The 19,288-nt window shown below is 40.4% G+C and overlaps 1 protein-coding gene and 1 non-coding gene across 5 annotated transcripts in view; both read left to right on the top strand.

Annotated features, from left to right (window-relative positions):
- Nucleotides 1-19,288, top strand: part of UBAP2 (ubiquitin associated protein 2) — a 120,251-nt gene that overhangs the window by 50,984 nt on the left and 49,979 nt on the right. For all 4 annotated transcript variants that reach the window (XM_074931184.1, XM_074931183.1, XM_074931185.1 and 1 more), the window contains 8 exons: nt 111-163; nt 7,921-7,988; nt 10,583-10,772; nt 12,066-12,279; nt 14,266-14,537; nt 15,599-15,771; nt 16,866-17,073; nt 18,252-18,291. In XM_074931184.1, the coding sequence (XP_074787285.1) occupies nt 111-163; nt 7,921-7,988; nt 10,583-10,772; nt 12,066-12,279; nt 14,266-14,537; nt 15,599-15,771; nt 16,866-17,073; nt 18,252-18,291 (1,218 nt within the window). The remainder of the gene's footprint in view (nt 1-110; nt 164-7,920; nt 7,989-10,582; nt 10,773-12,065; nt 12,280-14,265; nt 14,538-15,598; nt 15,772-16,865; nt 17,074-18,251; nt 18,292-19,288) is intronic.
- LOC141974044 (small nucleolar RNA SNORD121A) lies at nt 15,203-15,287 on the top strand. Its single transcript, XR_012635666.1, has one exon. It is a non-coding gene; the product is annotated as a small nucleolar RNA SNORD121A (small nucleolar RNA).

Genomic DNA, 19,288 nt, shown 5'->3' with positions numbered 1-19,288 from the left:
GTGTTCCATTCATAACGAAAACATGATTGCTTATAAATCAGAATGGTTGAAAAGCAACATTGTGCTTTTTAGCTTGTAACTGTTTTCTCTCCTTCCCCAAATTACCATAGGAGCATGGAAAAACTCAATAGAAGAATGGACAGCAGAAGACTGGAATGAAGATGTAAGTATACCTTGTTGGATAGACCAATTAATTACCCTTTTCCGAGTTCCTGTGTTGTCTTCAAAACTAAATGTTTGAAGTAACACTTTGCTGTATGCATGCAATACTTGTACTGTGTTTCTTATTGTAATTCCTGTTTAAAATATATATATATATATATTTAGATGAGCTTATTTTTTTAAATAAAATTGAATCAAGAAGTGTTAATTTATTTTGCTGGGTGGACAACACATAGATAGTAAAAGTTTTATCCCAAATTAAGTATTTGTGAATTACAGTTCTCAACTGCTCAACACTGATGAGTGTTAACTGCATACTTCCCCTACTATTGTGTAGGGATTTAAAGACTTATCACAAGACTTTTATGTAATTAACTGCTGAAGCTTACTATCAACTTTAGACTCCTTATTGGATGCTTTTGTTTGAAATCTGTTTAATTGTTCCACTTAGTCCACTTCATGTTCATAATACCAAAAAAAGGAGCTAATTGTATACTGAAATTAGCACTTAATGGCTTCATTCCTGTTGTTTCATCATGATGTGTTGTCTAAAGTACTACAACAATTTTGGTTCTTGTTCTTTATCAGGCAAGAGATGTCTTCATGTCTGCAAAATATTTGGCATTTGTGATAACGTGTGAAAATTGCATTTGTGATCTTAAGTTTTCAGTTATTTCATTAAAGCTTAAGCAGTTTAGAAGACAAGGTAGGAAGAACTACGGAAAGGAAAACTTAACTTTTAAGAAGTTTTTTATCTTTTGTAGGAATATCCATTATTTCAAGTTTATTTTCAGAAGAGTAAGAGATTGCCTTGGAAGTCATCCCTTTTGCCGCCTCCTGTAGGGTGGCATGTCAGTGTTATCCCTAGAAATGTGTGAACGTCTCATATAATAGATATGAAAACTCTGTCCTTACCTAATGAGAGGGCTGTGTCTTGAGAAAATTAAAAGAAACTCTAAAATTCCTAGTTTTTCTGTATCAGTGACTGCTATCAAAAGCTGGCATCTTTTTTTAAACCCGTCCTCTATTTTTGTAGTGTATGCTAGAGGTAGACTAAGGGGTAAGAATACTGAAAAATTCTGGCCTTGTTTCTTAGCCCTGTTTGCTGGTACAATACAGCAATTGTAGCATGTGAGGGGACTTGAGAAGTGCTGAGTAGGGGTAGAGTTTTTAGTTAATTATTAAACCTGACTAATTTGCACATGAATCTTGAAAGAGCAGCAGATGAAATATCTAGCCTGTTGATAGTTTTTATTACTTTTGGAGTCCTGGAAAAATCCCTTTTAACCTAGGAGAACGTTGTTCATGTGATGATGTTCAGAAAGTGAATGAAATGGCAAGCTGCAGACATATTAGCCTAAAACATAGGAGAAAAATAAAGGAAAAATTGATTCCTCTGATTGAAAAAAAAAAAAAAAAAAAAAAGTGTAAGAATACAGCGTGTGCCATTCAGTGTAGGAAAATAGCTCCCCTTCAAATAAACCTGATCTTGGTCTTTAAGTAAATTACGACGTAACTGTGAAGACAGATCATGTCCTTGTAAGAGATTTGATCTGTGTCTTTTGTTCTAAAAACAGTTACATGCTATCACAAAACACATTAAGTGGATTAAAATTTGCCTTGCAAATTTTGGCAAATAAATCTTCTGCAGGAGGACCCTTACTGAATGTGGGCATTTCAACAAGGACTGTAAAGGAATCCAGTGTTAGGCCAGATGCCATCTAGTGTCTTCATGTGGGAAATCCAAAAACTATTAATTGCCATTCCAATAAGTCAGTTATGCAGAGAAGTCTGGACCTCTGCTAGAGTTGAGCAGTTCAAATTAAAAATGCTTTAATATAGCCAAGTGCCCATTTGTATTATAGGAATAAAGGCACACCTCCAGAACAAGGGACTGTTTTCTGGAAAGCAGCAACTGAAAAATTTTCAGGATTATATGATTGATGATCAAAAAAGAACAGCTCAGCATGATCTCCAAAAGGACTTATGCTGTGACAAAAAAAGCCCCTATTGTAGTCTTTTTGTCTGTAGGCACTCTTCCATGTCTCTTAATCATTCTTGATTTGTATTTCTGAATGTGGACTCTTCTGAACTTGATTCTGAAGTACTGCATCCAAGTATTTGTTACTTTTCTGAAGAAAAAATTGTGGTAAATAGCTGAACATTATTTACTGATAAAGAAGTCCTTGAGAGTGAGAGTTTAGTTTACTGAATCTGAAAAGATTACTTTATTAACATATAATTGACTGTGTTTTTTGTCTATAAGACAAAGGCATAATATGGACCTATTGCTGGAAAATGAAGCTGCACACTTAAATATATAATAAACAATTCTAGCAGCATGACTAATGATTAAAACAGCTGAGGAAGCTGATGTATTTGCTGTCTGCAGATAATGACCAGGTGTTTTTCTGAAGAATATTTTTCTTTAAATGTGGTGTTCTCTAGTCAGATACAAGTTACGAGCAGGTGAGTGAAATTTAATGTTTGATCTGAGAAGGATTAGATTTTTGTGATCTAATAGTCCTGTCAGGCATTTCTCTTCAGTAGTGAATATTGAGCGAGTATAATACATTGTCAACAGGCTCTTAAACAGATGGAAACTAGATGCAGTGAAAATAGGAGGTTGTGTTTTGTTAAAGGGGTGTTCACAGCATGGACGGTGATGGATCAGACAGATGTTGAGGTACCGTAGATGGCTCTGGCTTTTCCTGTTGAAATTATGGTCATATTCTCCTGGCCAAAGAAAATAAAGTTCAACAACAGAAACTATCAGAAGGAAAGAAAGAGAATACATACAAATTGCTGGAAAGTGGATGAAGGCAAACATTTTCTGTACAATCTTGGTAGTCTTAGTTTTTATTTGAAACAATAGCAACACTGTAAAAAAAAAGTGCATTTTAGTGGGAGTGTTTCCTTTATCAGGAAGCAGTATGAGAACTTGTTTTATTTTCTTTAACTTCAGTACATCCTATCAAAACAGTGGTAAGGTTTTGTTACTTCTGATTTGTTGATGCTGAATTTTTATGAGGATGCTGGTGTGTATTTTCCTGTTCTCCTCACCTATCAGCTGGTCATAGGAGCTGGTAGCTAGTTGTTAAATACATTGTATTGTTTGGTGATTGGAGGATGATGTTCATCATAGGAACAGGAGCTGAAAAGCACAGGTGTTTCACTGCAGATGGAGGAAATATCCTTGCGAGGCTGATGCTTGCAAATAGTTCACGATTGTTCATTCAGTTCTGGGAAAATGCTAGAGCCTCAGTGAAAGATGTAGTGTATGGTGAGTGTAAATAACTTTGTTAGGAGCTGATAATACTACTTCTAAGAAATACTAAATACTTCTGCGTAATAAAACTTTTCAGCTGCTGCTGAATGAAGTGTGTGTTCTGACAAATGCTGTAATCCCAGCAGACTTTTGTATTAGGTGCTTAATTGGAGGTTGTGACAGTGAGTTTGCCACAGGGTGTCGTGTAAACTTCAGTGTAGCTGAGCTGGTAGCTGGGGACTTGTGTTTTGCATGCTGGTTCAGCTGAAGAGAACATTTCCTCTCTCATATATCAAGCACGCTTTTGCGTTGTCGCAAACATCCTCAGGCTCCTTGATTTGTTTAGTTTTCTGGATTCATCAGTGTGTTGGCCACGGTTAGTCTTGTCCTAGATTGTGTGAGCCTAAGAAACTGTTGACATTACAAATAATTTAACAAAGGGATTGCGGACCATGGGCTGCTGCTCATGCCATTAGCTGACCTCCTTGTGCTATATAATGCAGGAGTCTTGTAACACTACAAAAGGTACAGTACATGTTGTTCTAAAATAACACAGCGGGGAAAGGGTTGAACAATAAGCAGCCTTTTTAACTGGAAGTGTTCTTGACCTGAATCTTTTCTTCATTTTGGTCAGTACCTAGAGTTGCAGTCTGACAGCATAATGCACAGGGCAGAGTTGTGTTCCAGAAAGATGGGCTTAAAGTATGTTGTATTGGCAGCAAGGGAAGGGAAGGAAATGGAGGGAGGAACTGTGGTGGTGTTAATTTTTTCATGACACAGTGTGTTGCATCTAACTGGGTGCTAGGGGAGTACATGAAATATTTGAACTTTGCCTCAGTGATAAGTGATTGCTCCTAGTCAGCCCTTCTGTGTCCTACTTAAATCAGCAGTGTTTCACAGGAAAATCCCAGTCAGATGACCGTGTTCAGGAATATGTGTACTTCCAGTAGAGCTGCATGTGGGGTGGCAGATGAAATTGGCTCACATCCGTGATGTCCTTTAAACTGGGCTGCTAGCAGAGTATGCAATTACAAATAGATAATGTCCTGGAAGAACTGTATTCAAATGTCACATTCTAAAGGGATTCTTTGTGAGTGTTTGAATAGGTCAGTTATTCTTTAGTCTAAATACAAAGCTACACCAAATTAGTTAAGGGTGATTTTGTGCAAATTTAATTTAAAATATAACCATTATAGGTGCCTATCTTTATCTTAGAATCGTAGAATCATTTAGGTTGGAAAAGACCCTTGGGATCATCGAGTCCAACCACCAGCCCGACTCTACAAAGTTCTCCCCTACACCACATCCCCCAGCATCTCATCTAAACGACCCTTAAACACATCCAGGGAGGGTGACCCCACCACCTCCTTGGGCAGCCCATTCCACTGTCTGACCGTTCCTTCTGGGAAAATTTTTTTCCTAATGTCCAGTCTGAACCTCCCCTGTTAGAGTTTAAAGCCATTCCCTCTTGTTCTGTCACCAATTACCTGTGAGAAGAGACCAGCACCAACCTCTTCATGGTGTCCTTCCAGGGAGCTGTAGAGAGTGACGAGGTCTCCCCTCAGCCTTCTCCTCCTCAGACTGAACAGTCCCAGCTCCTTCAATCACTCCTCACAGGATCTGTTCTCCAGGCCCTTCACCAGCCTCGTTGCCCTCCTCTGCACTCGCTCCAGCACCTCGAGATCTCTCTCGTATTGAGGTGTCCAAAGCTGGACACAACACTCCAGGTGTGGCCTCACCAGTGCAGAGCACAGGAAGACTATCACCTCCCTATTTCTGCTGGTCACACTATTTCTAATACAAGCCAGGATGCCGTTGGCTTTCTTGGCCACCCGGGCACACCGCTGGCTCATGTCCAGCTGCTTGTCAGCTGGAACCCCCAGATCCTTCTGTTCCACGCATCTTGTTAAACCTAACTTGTACTGGCTTAAGATGTGTTCTGGTTTGCAGGTATTTCTGTCAATAGAAGTGAATTAGCCCTGGGACGTTGTAACTGTTTAACTATTTCTAAAAAAAAAAAGAAAAGCTATTAAAAAAGCAAACAACCTCCTTACAAACCAAAATCACCTCCTCTTCCCCCAAGCCCCAACCAACCAGCTCCCCCTCCCCAGCTACCTGTGTGTGTATCTTTACTGTAACAGCATGGTGAAAGCAGTAGTTTTCTGCTGTGGATGCTGACTGCTTATACTAGTATAAGCAATTATATGGTTCTCCCTTTATTACTGTTTTTTACCTCATTCTTGTAGAGCAGTTGATTTAACATGTTACTGCCACCCCTAGCAGAAATGCTAAGAAGGAACTGTGAATGCTAGTTCACTGTACATACCTGAGTGCAAACCTGCCTCCACTAGTGATGTGAGTGAGCTGCAGTGTAAAAGAGGGATACATGAAATGAGTGGGAACAGTGCAGTGTGTTAGACTTTTACAACAAGATATATCAGATCTGCTCTGTGTCACACAAGCTGTGACATTAATTACTTTCTACTGGTGTGTTTTTCAGGTGAACTGCTGCTCAAGCTCATGTAGTTACATTGGTATACAATTGTGTGTGTTCTGCAGATCAAATTTCCTAACACTTTAATTAAAATGGTATTTGATTCTGTGGAGAAGACTTTGCTGAAGTTTCACTGTGTATTTCTGTCCTTTTAAGCACAGCTGTGGCATAAAATCACTCAAAATCATAGAGTAGTTTGGGTTAGAAGGAACCTTTAAAGGTCTCGCAGTCCAAGCCCCGCGGACGCGAGCAGGGCCGTCTTGGTCTGGCTCAGGTCTCTGGGAGCCCCGTCCAAGGTCACGGTGAAAGTTTGTCGCTGTGGGGCAGCTCCCAGCTCTCGGGGCAAGCTGCTGCAGCGTTTGAGGAGCAGGCTGGTGGTAGAAGACATCTTGCTGCTTGTATCTGGTGTGAATCTGGGCTCTGTGAGTTGCAAACCATAGCCCTGGTCCTGCTGGCAGAGGCCCCGTGGCAAAGTCTGTGCCTGATTTTCTTCTCTCCCTTTAAGTACTCGAAGGTTGCTAGAAGGTCTCCCTAGAGCCTTCTCTTCTCCAGTCTGAACAACCCCAGCTCTCTCAGCCTTTCTTTCTATGAGAGGCATTCCAATGCTCTGATCCTGTTTGTGGCCCTGCTCTGGACGTGCTTGAGCAGGTCCATATCCTTCTTATGCTGGGCGCCCCATTGTTGAGCGCACAGCTCCAGGTGGGGTCTCCTGAGAGCAGAGTCGAGGGGCAGAATCCCCTCCCTCGACCTACTGGACACACGTCTCTTGATGCAGCCCAGGATACAGTTGGCTTTCTGGGCTGTGAGTGCACATTGCTGGCTGTGTTGGTTTAAGCCCTGCCGGGTCCGGAGAGCACGTTGCTGTTGCCCCTCCCCCACCCTCTGCCAGTCGGGCTGGAAGTGAGGCACAAACCCCGGGGAAGTTTAATACAACAGAGTGATAAACAATCTGAACAACAACAGTGGCAGTGATAACAACAATAAACAGCAATAACAGTGAACAAGACAAAATATATATAGAGAAATACCGCAAATGGTCACGGAGCAAACCTGACGTGTGCATCCCGCCACCAAAAAGCCAAAGAGAAAAGTAAAAAAAGCTTCCACCCCTGGACCTGATGTCAGCATGGTATGAATAACCTGGCTGGAGATCCTTTCCCCCTCTCTCTCTGCTGGGGAAACTTAACCCTATCCTAGTTGAACCAGGACATTGGCTCATGTCCAGCTTTTCATCCACCAGTACCCCCAAGTCCTTCTCAGCAGGGCTGCTCTCAATCCCTTCATCCCCCAGCCTGTATTGATATTGGGGATTTCTCTGACCCAGGTGCAGGACTTGCACTTGGCCTTGTTGAACCTCATGAGGTTTACACAGGCCCACTTCTTGGGCTTGTCCAGGCCTCTCTAAATGGCATCCTGTCCTTCAGGGGTGTCAACACCACCACTCAGCTTGGTGTCATCTGCAGATTTGTTGAAGGTGTACTTAATCCCACCATCTGTGTTATTGATGAAGCTATTAAACAGTACTGGTCCCAGTACAGATGCCTGAGGGACACCACTTGTCACTGATCCCTCTCTGGACATTGAGCCATTGACCACTACTTGCAGGATGTGACCATCCGACCAATTCCTCATCCACTGAACAGTCCACCCATCAAATCCCTGTCCCTCCAATTTAAAAAGAAATGTTGTGGGGGACTGTATCAAAGACCATACAGAAGTCTGGACAGACAACATCAGTAGCTCTTACCTTGTCCGCTGATACAGTCACCCCATCATAAAAGGCCACTAGTTTGGTCAGGCAGTTCTTGCCCTTGGTGAAGCCATGACGGCTGTGTCAAATCATCTCCTGTCCCACATAACTAGTTGTAATGGTAGTTTGACTTTACTTTTACCTTAAAAGTCCATGACCAAGATGGAATTTCTGCAGGTGTTGCAGCAGTGAAGTGTAAGCATGTGCATGATTAAAATACCTTCCATCCCCTTCCCTCTTTTTCAGCTTTCTGAAACAAAAGTCTTCACTGCTTCCTCTGTTCCAGCTGAGAATCATGTGACTCCTGGGCAAAGGTAAGCTCTTATTCCACGTTCTCCCTTAAAAACCACCTGCTTGGTGAAACAATGTTAGCTTGTGCATATAAAATGTCAAAAAAAACCCAAAGGCAGCCCAGGTCAGTGATTGGTCAAACTAAATTCAAATTTTTAAAGTCCTCGCTTGCCAGTCGTTGGTTTTGTGCGTCCTCTCTTACCTATTATTCTCTACGGAAGTGGAGCCAAACTTAGCAAATCCACAGGGATAATACTGAGAAGACTGTCTTTTGCACAAAGATTGCTTATAGGCAGGAACAAAATTAGCTGGGACGTAAAGTTTTCTGCTGTTGAAAAGGAAGCTCTGGCTTTGCTGTCCAGAAAATGGCAAGCCTGCCTCTGTCGATGCAGAAAGGGTTCAAAACGTAGTGCTTTGACAGACACGTTAACAGAAAAGCTCGTGTTGGTGAGAAGGTGAATTTCCTAGTAAGCATCACAATTACTTGCCTTGACTGGTGATACGGAATTCAGATAGAGAATCAAAAATATGTCAGTTGCTGCCTTCCTTTACTTTCCTTTGTCTCTACCAAATGTCTGGCCAATGATCTTGTGGAATCATTTGCCTGCATTAGCCTCAGGTCCTAGGAGAGCGGGTTAAACTTGTGTGATGAAGACTTCAGTAGTTGGATAGCCTGAGACCTGAAAACTATATGGCCTAATGGTCCCAAACATCCTGATACAGCTGTGTGGCAGGACTCCAGTGTGCAGCAAAATTTTCCATATAGCATGGATGTGATCTGGAGGAGGCAAGCTGTCAGTTGGTCTACATTTTATATTCCTTTCCTTCTTAAAGGTGATATGCTCACATGATCATTGTTCTAATGCAAATATTCTTTCAATGGATGTCCCCCAAATTATGTTAAAAAAAATTTCATCAACTCAAATTCTGGTGTTTTGGGTTTTTTGGGTTTTGTTTTGCTGGAGTTTTTTATGTTTGTGGGCTTTGTTTTTTTTGGTTTTTTTCTTTCTCTTGCCATAAGAAAGGTTTGGGCATTACAAAATCTACGCTAATGAAAGCGTTTAGGATAAACTTAGAACTTTTGGAGTAGATTTCTTATGCTTTTCCTTGGATAAACCTGTGCTAAATACATGTTAGGGGTTAGTAAATCATGTTAAAGAAAAGAAAATTCATGTTTCTCATCCTTCTCAGGTATGTGTGGTAGAGTAATTTTGGGTATGTGCCTACTATCTGAGAAAGTTAACTTCTGTTTTTGTTGCTCTTGTGACTTCCATGTTGACACGTCCCTCTCAGACGAGGGGGACAAGTGACTCAGATTCGCAAATCCCCAGTTGGAGCGGACAACAAGTCTCCAAGTTCAAGCATTTATTAACTACCTACAATGTACTAATTGAACACACAATAATTGGCTAAGTACAGAGCAAGTTGTGGCGAGCAATATAATATGCCTTGTATTTCTTAATGGAAAAAGGAAAAGAGGGAGACAGAGGGAATGGGGGAATACAGATCACCGGTCTGGGTTCCCGCCCTGATCCCGCCGGTGAGGGTTCCAGGAGGCGGCCCTCTTTTTTGCTGGCATCCGTCTTCTTTGCGTCACTGCTCTCTCCAGACAGCCGGGGGGCGGAGGGGGGGCAGGGAGAGGGGCGGAGAGAGAGAGAGGGCCCTTTCTTTCCCCCTTTGATTTATACCCACTTTCCTTGGGTCCGTCCCCTAGGTCGACCCACAGACCTACGTATCCCATGTACGGGGAGGGGTAAGGTGTTTCATGGGATGATGTAATTAGCACGATCATGTCAGCCCTCGTTAGCATATTGAGGGGTGTTAACTTTAATATGCATTTCATGAATAATGAAGTAAAGTCCGTTCACTGGACACATGGCCCTTGAAATTTGCCCATGTGCCCCAGAGGAGAGCCGTCCTGTCTCCACAGGGCTCTCTCCCCCAGCTACATCGGGCAGCGTTATCAGCTTCGGCCTCCACAGAATGCACCCTGGGACTCAATAGTTTTGCCTTGCGAGTGTTTGAGGCATTTCTTCGATCAGCCTCAACCTTTGCTTTCCCAGGCTGTTTGTCGTAGTTTCTCACAAGCCTGGTTTCTTGTCTCTCACACATGTCATCACATATTCACTCGGTTATTGCATGTGTGACTTTACTCTTTGCTGTCCTCGTACCCACTGTATACAGAGGTAGGACTTCAATCCCTTGCTCTTTTTAAAGGGATAGTGTGATATATAGAGAGAATGTGAATTATCAATATATGTAATAGGTATGCTAGCAGTATTCACTTAAACTTAATGTATCTTTTATGACTTGTCTCTGGTTACTTGGCTATATTAATTATATAAGTAATTTATGGGATACATGGTGTTATAAATTTGATAAAGTTTGAAAAGTGCAAAACGAGTTTATATTTGGACTGTAATGGAAGGTTTCATCTAGTGGAATATTAATTTCTGGTAAAAACCTCTTCTGTATGACAGACAAGTAGTATTTGAAAAGACTGTTAATGAGTAATAATTGTGTTGTGTGGCAGCTTTAGTATTGTTAGCGCTTTCTTCAGTTTCATCACAGCCTAATCATCATGTTTATTCCAGCCAAATTTTGCTTTTTCTGACAGCATCGATTTGGTAACGCTGCTTCAAAAGCCTGTGACTTCCACCCCAGAGATGGAAGGCAACTCATTTGAGGGTTCCCAGCAGCAGACCTTTGGCCAAGCCTTAGTCTTCACAAATTCTCAGCACAGCACCCAGATGGCATCAGGAACTGGCAGCTCCAGTGCTGTAAACTCTTATTCTCCTCAAAGTCTGGTAAAATTATTTATGCTTTTTAAATATTCTTCATGAGTAAATATTTCAGGTTAAACAATTTTTCCAGTACTGATCATTTCATGAGATGCTTCAGTATTTGTATGTGACAGTTTGACTGTGGCTAAATGCCAGGTATCCACCAAGTCGCTCTATCACTTCACCCCCCTTTTCCCCTTGTTTTCTCAACAGGGCAAAGAGGGGAAAGAAAATAAGATAGACCAGCCCTTGTGGGTAAAACAAAAGCAGTTTTAATATAAGCAAAGCAAAGGTCTGTGCGCGCGGAAGCAAAAGAAAGCAGATTTATTCTCTACTTCCCATGGACAGGCGCTGTCGGGCCTTCTCAGGCGGCAGGGCTCCAATACGTGTAGTGGTTGCCTCGGAGGACCAAGGGTGACGCCACCCCTTCCTCCTTTCTCCCAGCTCTATACTGCAGACGTCACATGGTCTGGAATATCCCTTGGGTCAGTTTGGGTCAGCTGTCCTGGCTGTGTCCCCTCCCAAGATCTTGCCCACCCCATCCCATTGGGGAAAAAAATACCAGAAAGAGCCTTGGTGCTGTGTAAGCCCTGCTCAGCAGCAGCCACACCACCAGGGTGCTGTCAACACCCTGACAGCTCCCAGCATAAACCACAGCGCCATGAGGGCTGCTATAGGGGAAAACCAATTCCAGCTCAGCCAGACCCAGTACATTGTAAAATTCAGGTTGCAGATGTTGAAGGGATGGAATTCTTAATTTTGTTCACACACACACACAAAAAAATTAAGTTTCTTCTGGTTTTGGTAAGTAGTTGTTTCTTGGTTTACATGAAGTACTTGTATTAATTTTTGAGAGAGCACAAATGAGTTTACTGCATGCTGATTTAAGATTAAATGATTTGTTTATATTGAGGAGTTCTATGCCAGGAAATTATGATGTGCTGTTTCCAAGCAGATATCTTGACTGATTTTTCTGAAAACCTGCCCATTTGTGAGTCAGTTGTGAGGGCTTGAAATTAAATATTTGCTGCTGAGAATTAATTCAACTATTAGTAAATATATGCTATCTTGAGATGCATGGAGTCAGGTAAATCAGTATTGTTGCCACCATAGTAGTGGAAGTTGTATCAGTGATAATCAGAGAGGATCTGGCCATATGCTACAGCTGCTGAAGTTTTTTATTGGTCATTTGTTAGTAATCTAGAGCTGAAGAGGTTTTAGTTGCTGCCAGATAGCAGCTGTAGGCATTGACCCTATGGCTATGTTCAAATTATTTATTAAATACTTCACTCCCTCTCCTTTTTTGTCTTTTGCTAGTCTGCAGTTCTTTGTTCTGGATTTGGAGAACTTGGATCCTCTAAATTGGCAAATTCTACAGGATCCCAAATCTTGGACCAGTTGAAATCTCCAGGATTGGGTCAGTTTACCTCTCAACAAAACAATAGTAGCTCTACCACCACTACCACAACTGCCACATCATCCTGGGATCTAAAACCACCCATTACGCAGTCCTCAGTTCTTAGTCAGTTTGGTAAGTGCTTTGACTTAGCTTTCTCTCTCTATTAGCTTGGAAGATTCCTTAATTCCAATGACCATTTAGAATGGCCTTAATGAAAGACTGTCTAAAATATGTAATCCTAATAGTACAGTTGGTTACAACATTGTAAAAGTTACACTTACTGGTAATAGATGAGTATATCACTAACTAAGTTTTGACAGGCTTAAGCCTATCCATAAATGTCACTGCATCTTCAGAAATTGTTGAACTTTCTTGTAATGGCATCTTTGATTTAATGTGCTTGAATATTTAGGTGGAGCTTTGATGTTACTTTGTTTCTCAACAAATCCTGGAAAATACTTATTTTCATATGCCTATGCTGCTTCTAGCTGAGTATAATGTTGTATCACATTTTGTGTTTTTCCCCAAATTTTTCTCATCTTACCGTTACCTGGATTTTGAATAAGTACTACATCATTTCTCATAATGTGCATCACATCTCAATGTTCTTTCCCTAATGTAATGAGAATGATGCAGGTTACCCATTTTGTCTTTTCAGAATTGTGTGGTTTTATCATTTAATTGAGTAAAATTAGTGAATGGTGAGAAGGACACAAAGTTGGTTTTTGCAGTGTAGTTTCTAGCAGTCTTCTCACTGTGAAGAGTGATAGCTCTTGTATCTATCTCATGTTTGTGTATTGTTTCCAGATAGATAAGCAGCCAATTTGGTAGTAGTTAGAATTTTTACACACAGCCATTCTGAAAAAAATTTTACATATGTTTTAGGTTGCTTTCTAATGCACTTTACCAACTGAATAAAAAAACCTTCACACTGCAAATGCTGTTGGTCTCTTACGATTGTTGTCCAGTGCTCTGAGCCACTGCCTGCCCTTCAGCATCTAAAAAATATGAAAGGGGAGGACATGGGAAAAAAACCTGTCAGTGTCCAGTATCTCCTGACTTTCAGCCAGATTGAGATGGTACATTACTTCCTATTTGTGTTGAAAATCTCCTTTGTAGGGGTGAGAAATCCTAACTCATAATACCTCTAAACTGCTACTCCAGACCCCTTGGAAGTAATCACATTTTATTGGCACAGTTAATTACAGTGATACATGCACTGTTTGATTATGTTGTGGTTTAACCCCAGCCATCAATTAAGCACCACACAGCCACTTCCCCACTCCTCCCCCTCTCAGTGGGATGGGGAGGAGTATCAGGGGAAAAAGTAAAACTCAGGAATTGATACAAGAACAGTTCAATAACTAAAATAAAATTTTAAAAAACCCAAACAAAACATAATATAGTAATGAAAAAGAATATAATTTTTAAAAAACAAGAAAAAAACCAAGAGAAGACAAGTGACGTACAGTGCAGTTGCTTACCACCCGCTGATGCCTAAGCAGTGATCTGCCTTTTGGCCAGCTCCCCCTATTTTCTATGCTGGGCATGATATTCTGTGGTATGGAATATCCCTTTGTCTAGTTGGGGTCAGCTGTCCTGGCCATGTTCCCCCCACCTTCTTGTGCACCTGCTTGCTGGCAGAGCATGGGAAATTGAAAAATTGTTAACTTAGTATGTGCTACTTATCAACAACTAAACCCTCAGTGTGTTATCAACATTATTCTCATACTAAATCTAAACCACAACACTGTACCAGCTACTAGGAATAAATTAACTCTATCCCAGCTGAAACCAGGACAATTTAAAATAATCCGTAACAGTTTTTGAGAACTAATGTGTGACGGTATTATGTGACTGTATAGATAGGTAGAAAGCTACATAATGCTTGCCCACAGCTGTTTATTTGAAGTAGAGGATATCAGATGTTGGCCCTATTATTCCAGTGGTAATGTTCAATGTGAAACTGATACGGTGTCTGAAAGAGACTTGCACATGCTATAAAATCATAGGTGTTGAGTATGTCAGGTCACCCAGATTCTTTCAGAAAGAGTAAAAGCATGAACAGCAGAGTTCAATCCTTTAATTTTGCTATTTCTTTTTCCCAATGCTGACCAGACTTTAAATCCCAGCCTGAACCATCCCCAGTTCTGAGCCAGCTGACCCAGCGACAGCAACAAGCGCAGGCAATCCCTGTTCCTCCTCCTGGGCTGGAGTCCTTCTCCTCCCAGGTAAAACTCCGCGAGCCATCAGCAATAGACGCCTCTACAGCTGTGAGCAAAATGTTACAGCTCCCCACTATATCTATGGATAACCAGGCAGTGACTGCCCATCAAACCCAGCAGAAACAGATAAAACCACCAAAACGGAGGATAACTCCAGCATCCAAGGTGGGTAATTGCATGTTTGGCTTGTCCTTATTAAAGGTAAAAATATACAGAAAGTTTTGTCAGGAGTGGTGTGGCCAGGAGGACCAGGGAAATGATCACCCCTCTGTACTTGGCAGTGGTGAGGCCACTCCTCAAATACTGTGTTCAGTTTTGGGCCTCTCACTACAAGATAGACACTGAGGTGTTGGAGCACATCCAAAGAGCGCCAAAGCTGGTGAAGGGTTTGGTGAACACTTTCCATGGTTGTTCAGCCTGGTGAAAAGGAGGCTGAAAGGAGGCTGTAGCAAGGTGGGGGTTGTCTCTTCTCCCAGATAATAAGCAATAGGACAAGAGGAAATGGCCAGGGGAGGTTTAGACTGGATATGAGGAAAAATTCATTGACTGAAAAGGTTGTCAAGCATTGGAACAGGCTGCTCAGGGAAGTGGTGGAGTCACCATCTCTGGAGGTATTTAAAAGACATATAGGTGCAGTGCTTAGGGACATGGTTTAGTGGTGGACTTGGCAGTGTTAGGTTTATGATTGAACTCTATGGCCTTAATGGTCTTTTCCAACCTAAATGATGCTATGATTCTATTCTATATATAAATTGCTAGGGAGAAGGAGAGCAAAGACTATGATAATTTCTTGTTTATAAAGCAGGAAGTTCTAAGCTGGGTAGTTTTAAGTCCAAAATACAGTGATGGTGTCTTTCTCAAGCACATACCTGATTGCTCTGTGTGGAAGCTGACTGTTGCTGAGTGATTTTGGATTGACTTAGTAGCCTCAAGAGAAATGCTGACTGAAGGGGGATGCATATGGATGGTACTTCGATATTCTAGAACACTATGGCTTACTTTTTCAACTCCAGATCAGGACACAGTACTATTTCATTTCAGGTTACAAGAATATAATTAATTTATGTGTTATTAACTGGGGTGTTGTTGCAGATCTAGTTAGCATCAAAGGCTAAGGCAGTAACTGAAGAAGCCTTCAGTTAAGGGAGGAGAGAGTGTCAGTTATAAGTATCTTTAATACAGATGGTACATGCAAAGGAATTATGGCTTTTTTTTCCTCCTTTAAGATTCCTGCCTCTGCAGTAGAGATGCCTGGATCAGCAGATGTGACAGGGTTAAATGTTCAGTTTGGAGCTCTGGAGTTTGGATCAGACCCTGCAATCCCAGAGTTTGGATCAACTTCAAGCAGTGAGAATACCAGCCAGGCAACCAACAACTGCTTGTACTCAAAATCTGTAAAGTATGTCTGAGTTCCCCTTGTGCATTCTTACACGTCTTCTTTAGGGGATCAAGTTTGTGCCAAAAACATCAAGGCACAGTTAACCATATAATGATAGGAGGAAATATGATGACTTGTAAGGCTGTTTTCTGTGAATCGCATCTTAAATGAGAAATTTCTTTTCTAATGACAATCAGAATCTCACTGGAAAAGTCAGTGTGAAGCTGGAGATGATATGAATGTAAATAACCGTATGATGAACTACCCTTTGTAGAATTGCTTTCTCGTTGCTTGTCCTGATTTTCAAATTTGTTCGAGGATTTGTTCCTCACAACCCAAATTTTTCCTCTCTTGATCCAGGAGAGATGACCCTTATACCATATATCTGTGTTAGTACATTGGCACCAGATTAAAGACTTTATGCTTCTAGGGGATGAGAAGACAGGCTTTTAGTATGCAGAAGCTTTTACTGAAATACTAAACTATCCAATGATCAGTGCTACCATACCGATAACCTTTTTTTTTCTTCTTTACTCATTCAAAAATTGGCTTCAATAAAAAGCTTCCTGAATGTAATTCAGAAACACTAGTAAAAATTAAGTTTCACATTTAGTTCTTGGAATGGTTTAAGCTGTTTAGAAAGTGAAACACTCCTGCATTCTTTGAAGTATTTTTTCCTCTTTGCATGGTTCATTCTGTTTGACTGATACTGTAACATTAGAATTCTGTTGTAAAAAGAGACTGGGTGTTTCTCTTCACATACCAGACTTTATGGATCTAATTGTTAAAAAAAGAGAGTTTATGATCATTAATTTATCCTTTGAGAAGGTGGAAATAACATGACTGAAAAGTGCTTGTATATAAACTCTTGTTTTGATTGGACTTGCAGGAGGAATGTGAATGGTGCTTAGTGCAGCTGATGGTTTTGAAGCAGTGATTACTGGGGACCAAAGCAGTTAGATTTAATTAGATTTAATAGATTTAATAGTATAAAAAAATGTAGATTTGACTGCATGTTTAAAGTAGTTCTAGTTAATTATGTAGGAGCAGGTATTTTTGTGAAGATGTTTGAGATGATGTTTACAGAGATGATAAATAATTTTTACTTTTTCCAGTGATCCTTTGAATACCTCTTTGCCAATATCCAATACAGTACAGGAGTCCACCTACACAACCTCTGCCATCACCTCTTCCAGTCTGACCTGCTCATCCCAGAGCACTAGCCCAGTAACAACTTCCTCCTATGACCAGGCTTCTGTGCATAGTAGGATAGCCTACCAAAGCTCCATGGTTCCATCTGAATCAACCCCCGTTGCAGTTACGGTGAGTAAATTTCAGAAATAAGACCTTGGAAAGGTGAAATTTTCTTATCCGTGTTAGATTTGTATTACCCTGCTATGTTAATACTTTTAACTACGCCAAGTGGGGTTTTTTTGATTCACGAGCCCACCCTGTTATTTGTTTTTGCTTTTCCTGTTGTGTAGCCATTTTTGGCTGTGCTGTATTTGGGCTAAAGAGGCTCTGATTTTATGGGCTTTGACATCTTTAATTGCTGTTTGACGTTTGCCTTAGTTACACTAAACTTTCTAGTTGAGTTTCTTTCCCTGAAGCTTAGCTTTTAAAAAAGGAACTATCTCTGTATGTAAATGTTAGTCGTGGTATTTTGCTGTAACAAGACAGTTTTTATGCAAAGGTGTATTATTTATTAAATTTATAGCGATGGTTCCTAAACTGTTTGTGGCCTCTCCAGAATTACTTTCATGTTGGATTTAAACACCAGTGGGAATTGGTTTCAAGTTTAATTTTAAAAAGCATAGGGAGAGGTCTTATCTAGGACAGAGGGGATCTCTCTTGGGAGATTCAAAAGCACCTACTCTTTGTATATGGAATGTAGGTTTGTTTTAAGAGAATTTATTAAATGTTTTAGGAACTTGTGAGAGTTTTTAAGTTTATTTACTTCTGGCCTTTGTTATGTAACGGCTCAGTCACACTTGTCTTCTGCACTAGCTCGTATGTACTGGTGAGGATCAAGCGTAGACTATCCACTTCTGTACTCCAGCGTTATCCAAAAAACAACTGGTGCTTCTCAAGTCTTATCTTTCAATGGAAAAAAATTGGCGTCTCTGTGTAACTTGGATAGTTAAAATTGTGAGTTGCATTAGATCAAAAGCACAACCGTTTCCTATATGTTAATGCAATTCTTTCTTTCATATTGGTGTGAACCTGAAGTTTATGTTATATAGAGTACATGGGAAGGTCTCCAGCTGATGGGTGTAGTATGGGCAGTGTATGGGATTCTGTATGTTCAGGACACCTTGCACTTGAGACAACTATTATGTGGTTTTATTAAAGGCAGTACGAAGTTAATTTTCTGCCTTTTTTGTCTTTCAATTTAGAATGAATATAGAATATTGCATGAAGCATGTTCGATGTGTGATTCAGTCAGAAAATTTAACATATCTCTAAAAAGATTTATTCATTCATTTCTCCTTTGTTTACAGAACGGGCACAGCGGTGTTAGAACACAGGCAACTCTTGACAGTAAGTTTGCAAAGCTTGGTTGTGCACAGGACTTTGTGATCTTTCTTTACTAATTGCTGTGTGCACAACCGTAGCAGTGACATGTGGTTTAAGATTTTGTATTGTTCTCCCTGATTAATTTTTGGCTGATATATTTGAGTTTATTTTGTACTTGCATAGGATATACTGCTTGCTTCTTGACTAAAACTGAAGTATGAAAGCAGCTTTATTAAATCTACAAACTTAACAGTCTTAGAACTAGAGAAGTTTGCTTCTTTTTCTTTTGAATTTACTTGCCAAAAATTATTTAATATAAAATTAAAATACAAAATTAAAAATTAATTTGAAATTTATTAGCAATTCTTTCAGTTCTCAGATGGGAAGCTGTGAGTAGTGTTTACCTGTAATAAAACAAAGTCAGATTCTGTGAATCTACTTCTCACTGGGTATAGTGCTACTTACACCCTGTTACAAGCCCATGAGGAATAAGGGTTACTAATGCTCCTTCTGCTGAGTAACTTGCTGCCTCAGGTAGGTTATTAGTGGGGCAGCCTTTCTTCTTTTTTGTTTATTTCTGAGTAGAAATAATTAGACTATTCAGACCTTTAAACAGTGTTTTGTTAGTGCCAAGTTCAATTTAAAGGAGCAGGAGGAGTGTATATGCCCAAAGAGTTACCACTGGAAAGATTGTTGTGTATGGAAACAACTTTTCAAGTAGAAAACTTTACTGTCGTGTGTGGAATTAATAAACAATTTTTGAAATTCACTGCAGGACTTTTGCTATGGAAAAGAAACGTCTGAGAATTCCTAGTATTTTTCTAATTAATGTGTAACAGCTTTATTAGTCCCCTTTTCTATGCCAGTTCTCTTTGAAAACACTTCTTTTTTCTGTATCAAGCACATACACTGGAATCAGTCTTCTTCCAGGTATCTGTTTCATGCATCCAAACGATTTTGAAATTCTCTCAACTTTTGAAAGTGCTGACCTTTTCCCTTCTGTATGTGCTGATAATATTCT

The sequence above is a fragment of the Athene noctua genome, chromosome Z, assembly GCF_965140245.1.
Source record: "Athene noctua chromosome Z, bAthNoc1.hap1.1, whole genome shotgun sequence".
Lineage (NCBI taxonomy): Eukaryota > Metazoa > Chordata > Aves > Strigiformes > Strigidae > Athene > Athene noctua.
Note: the sequence above shows the minus strand (reverse complement) of the source record. Positions and strands in the feature narration are given on the sequence as shown.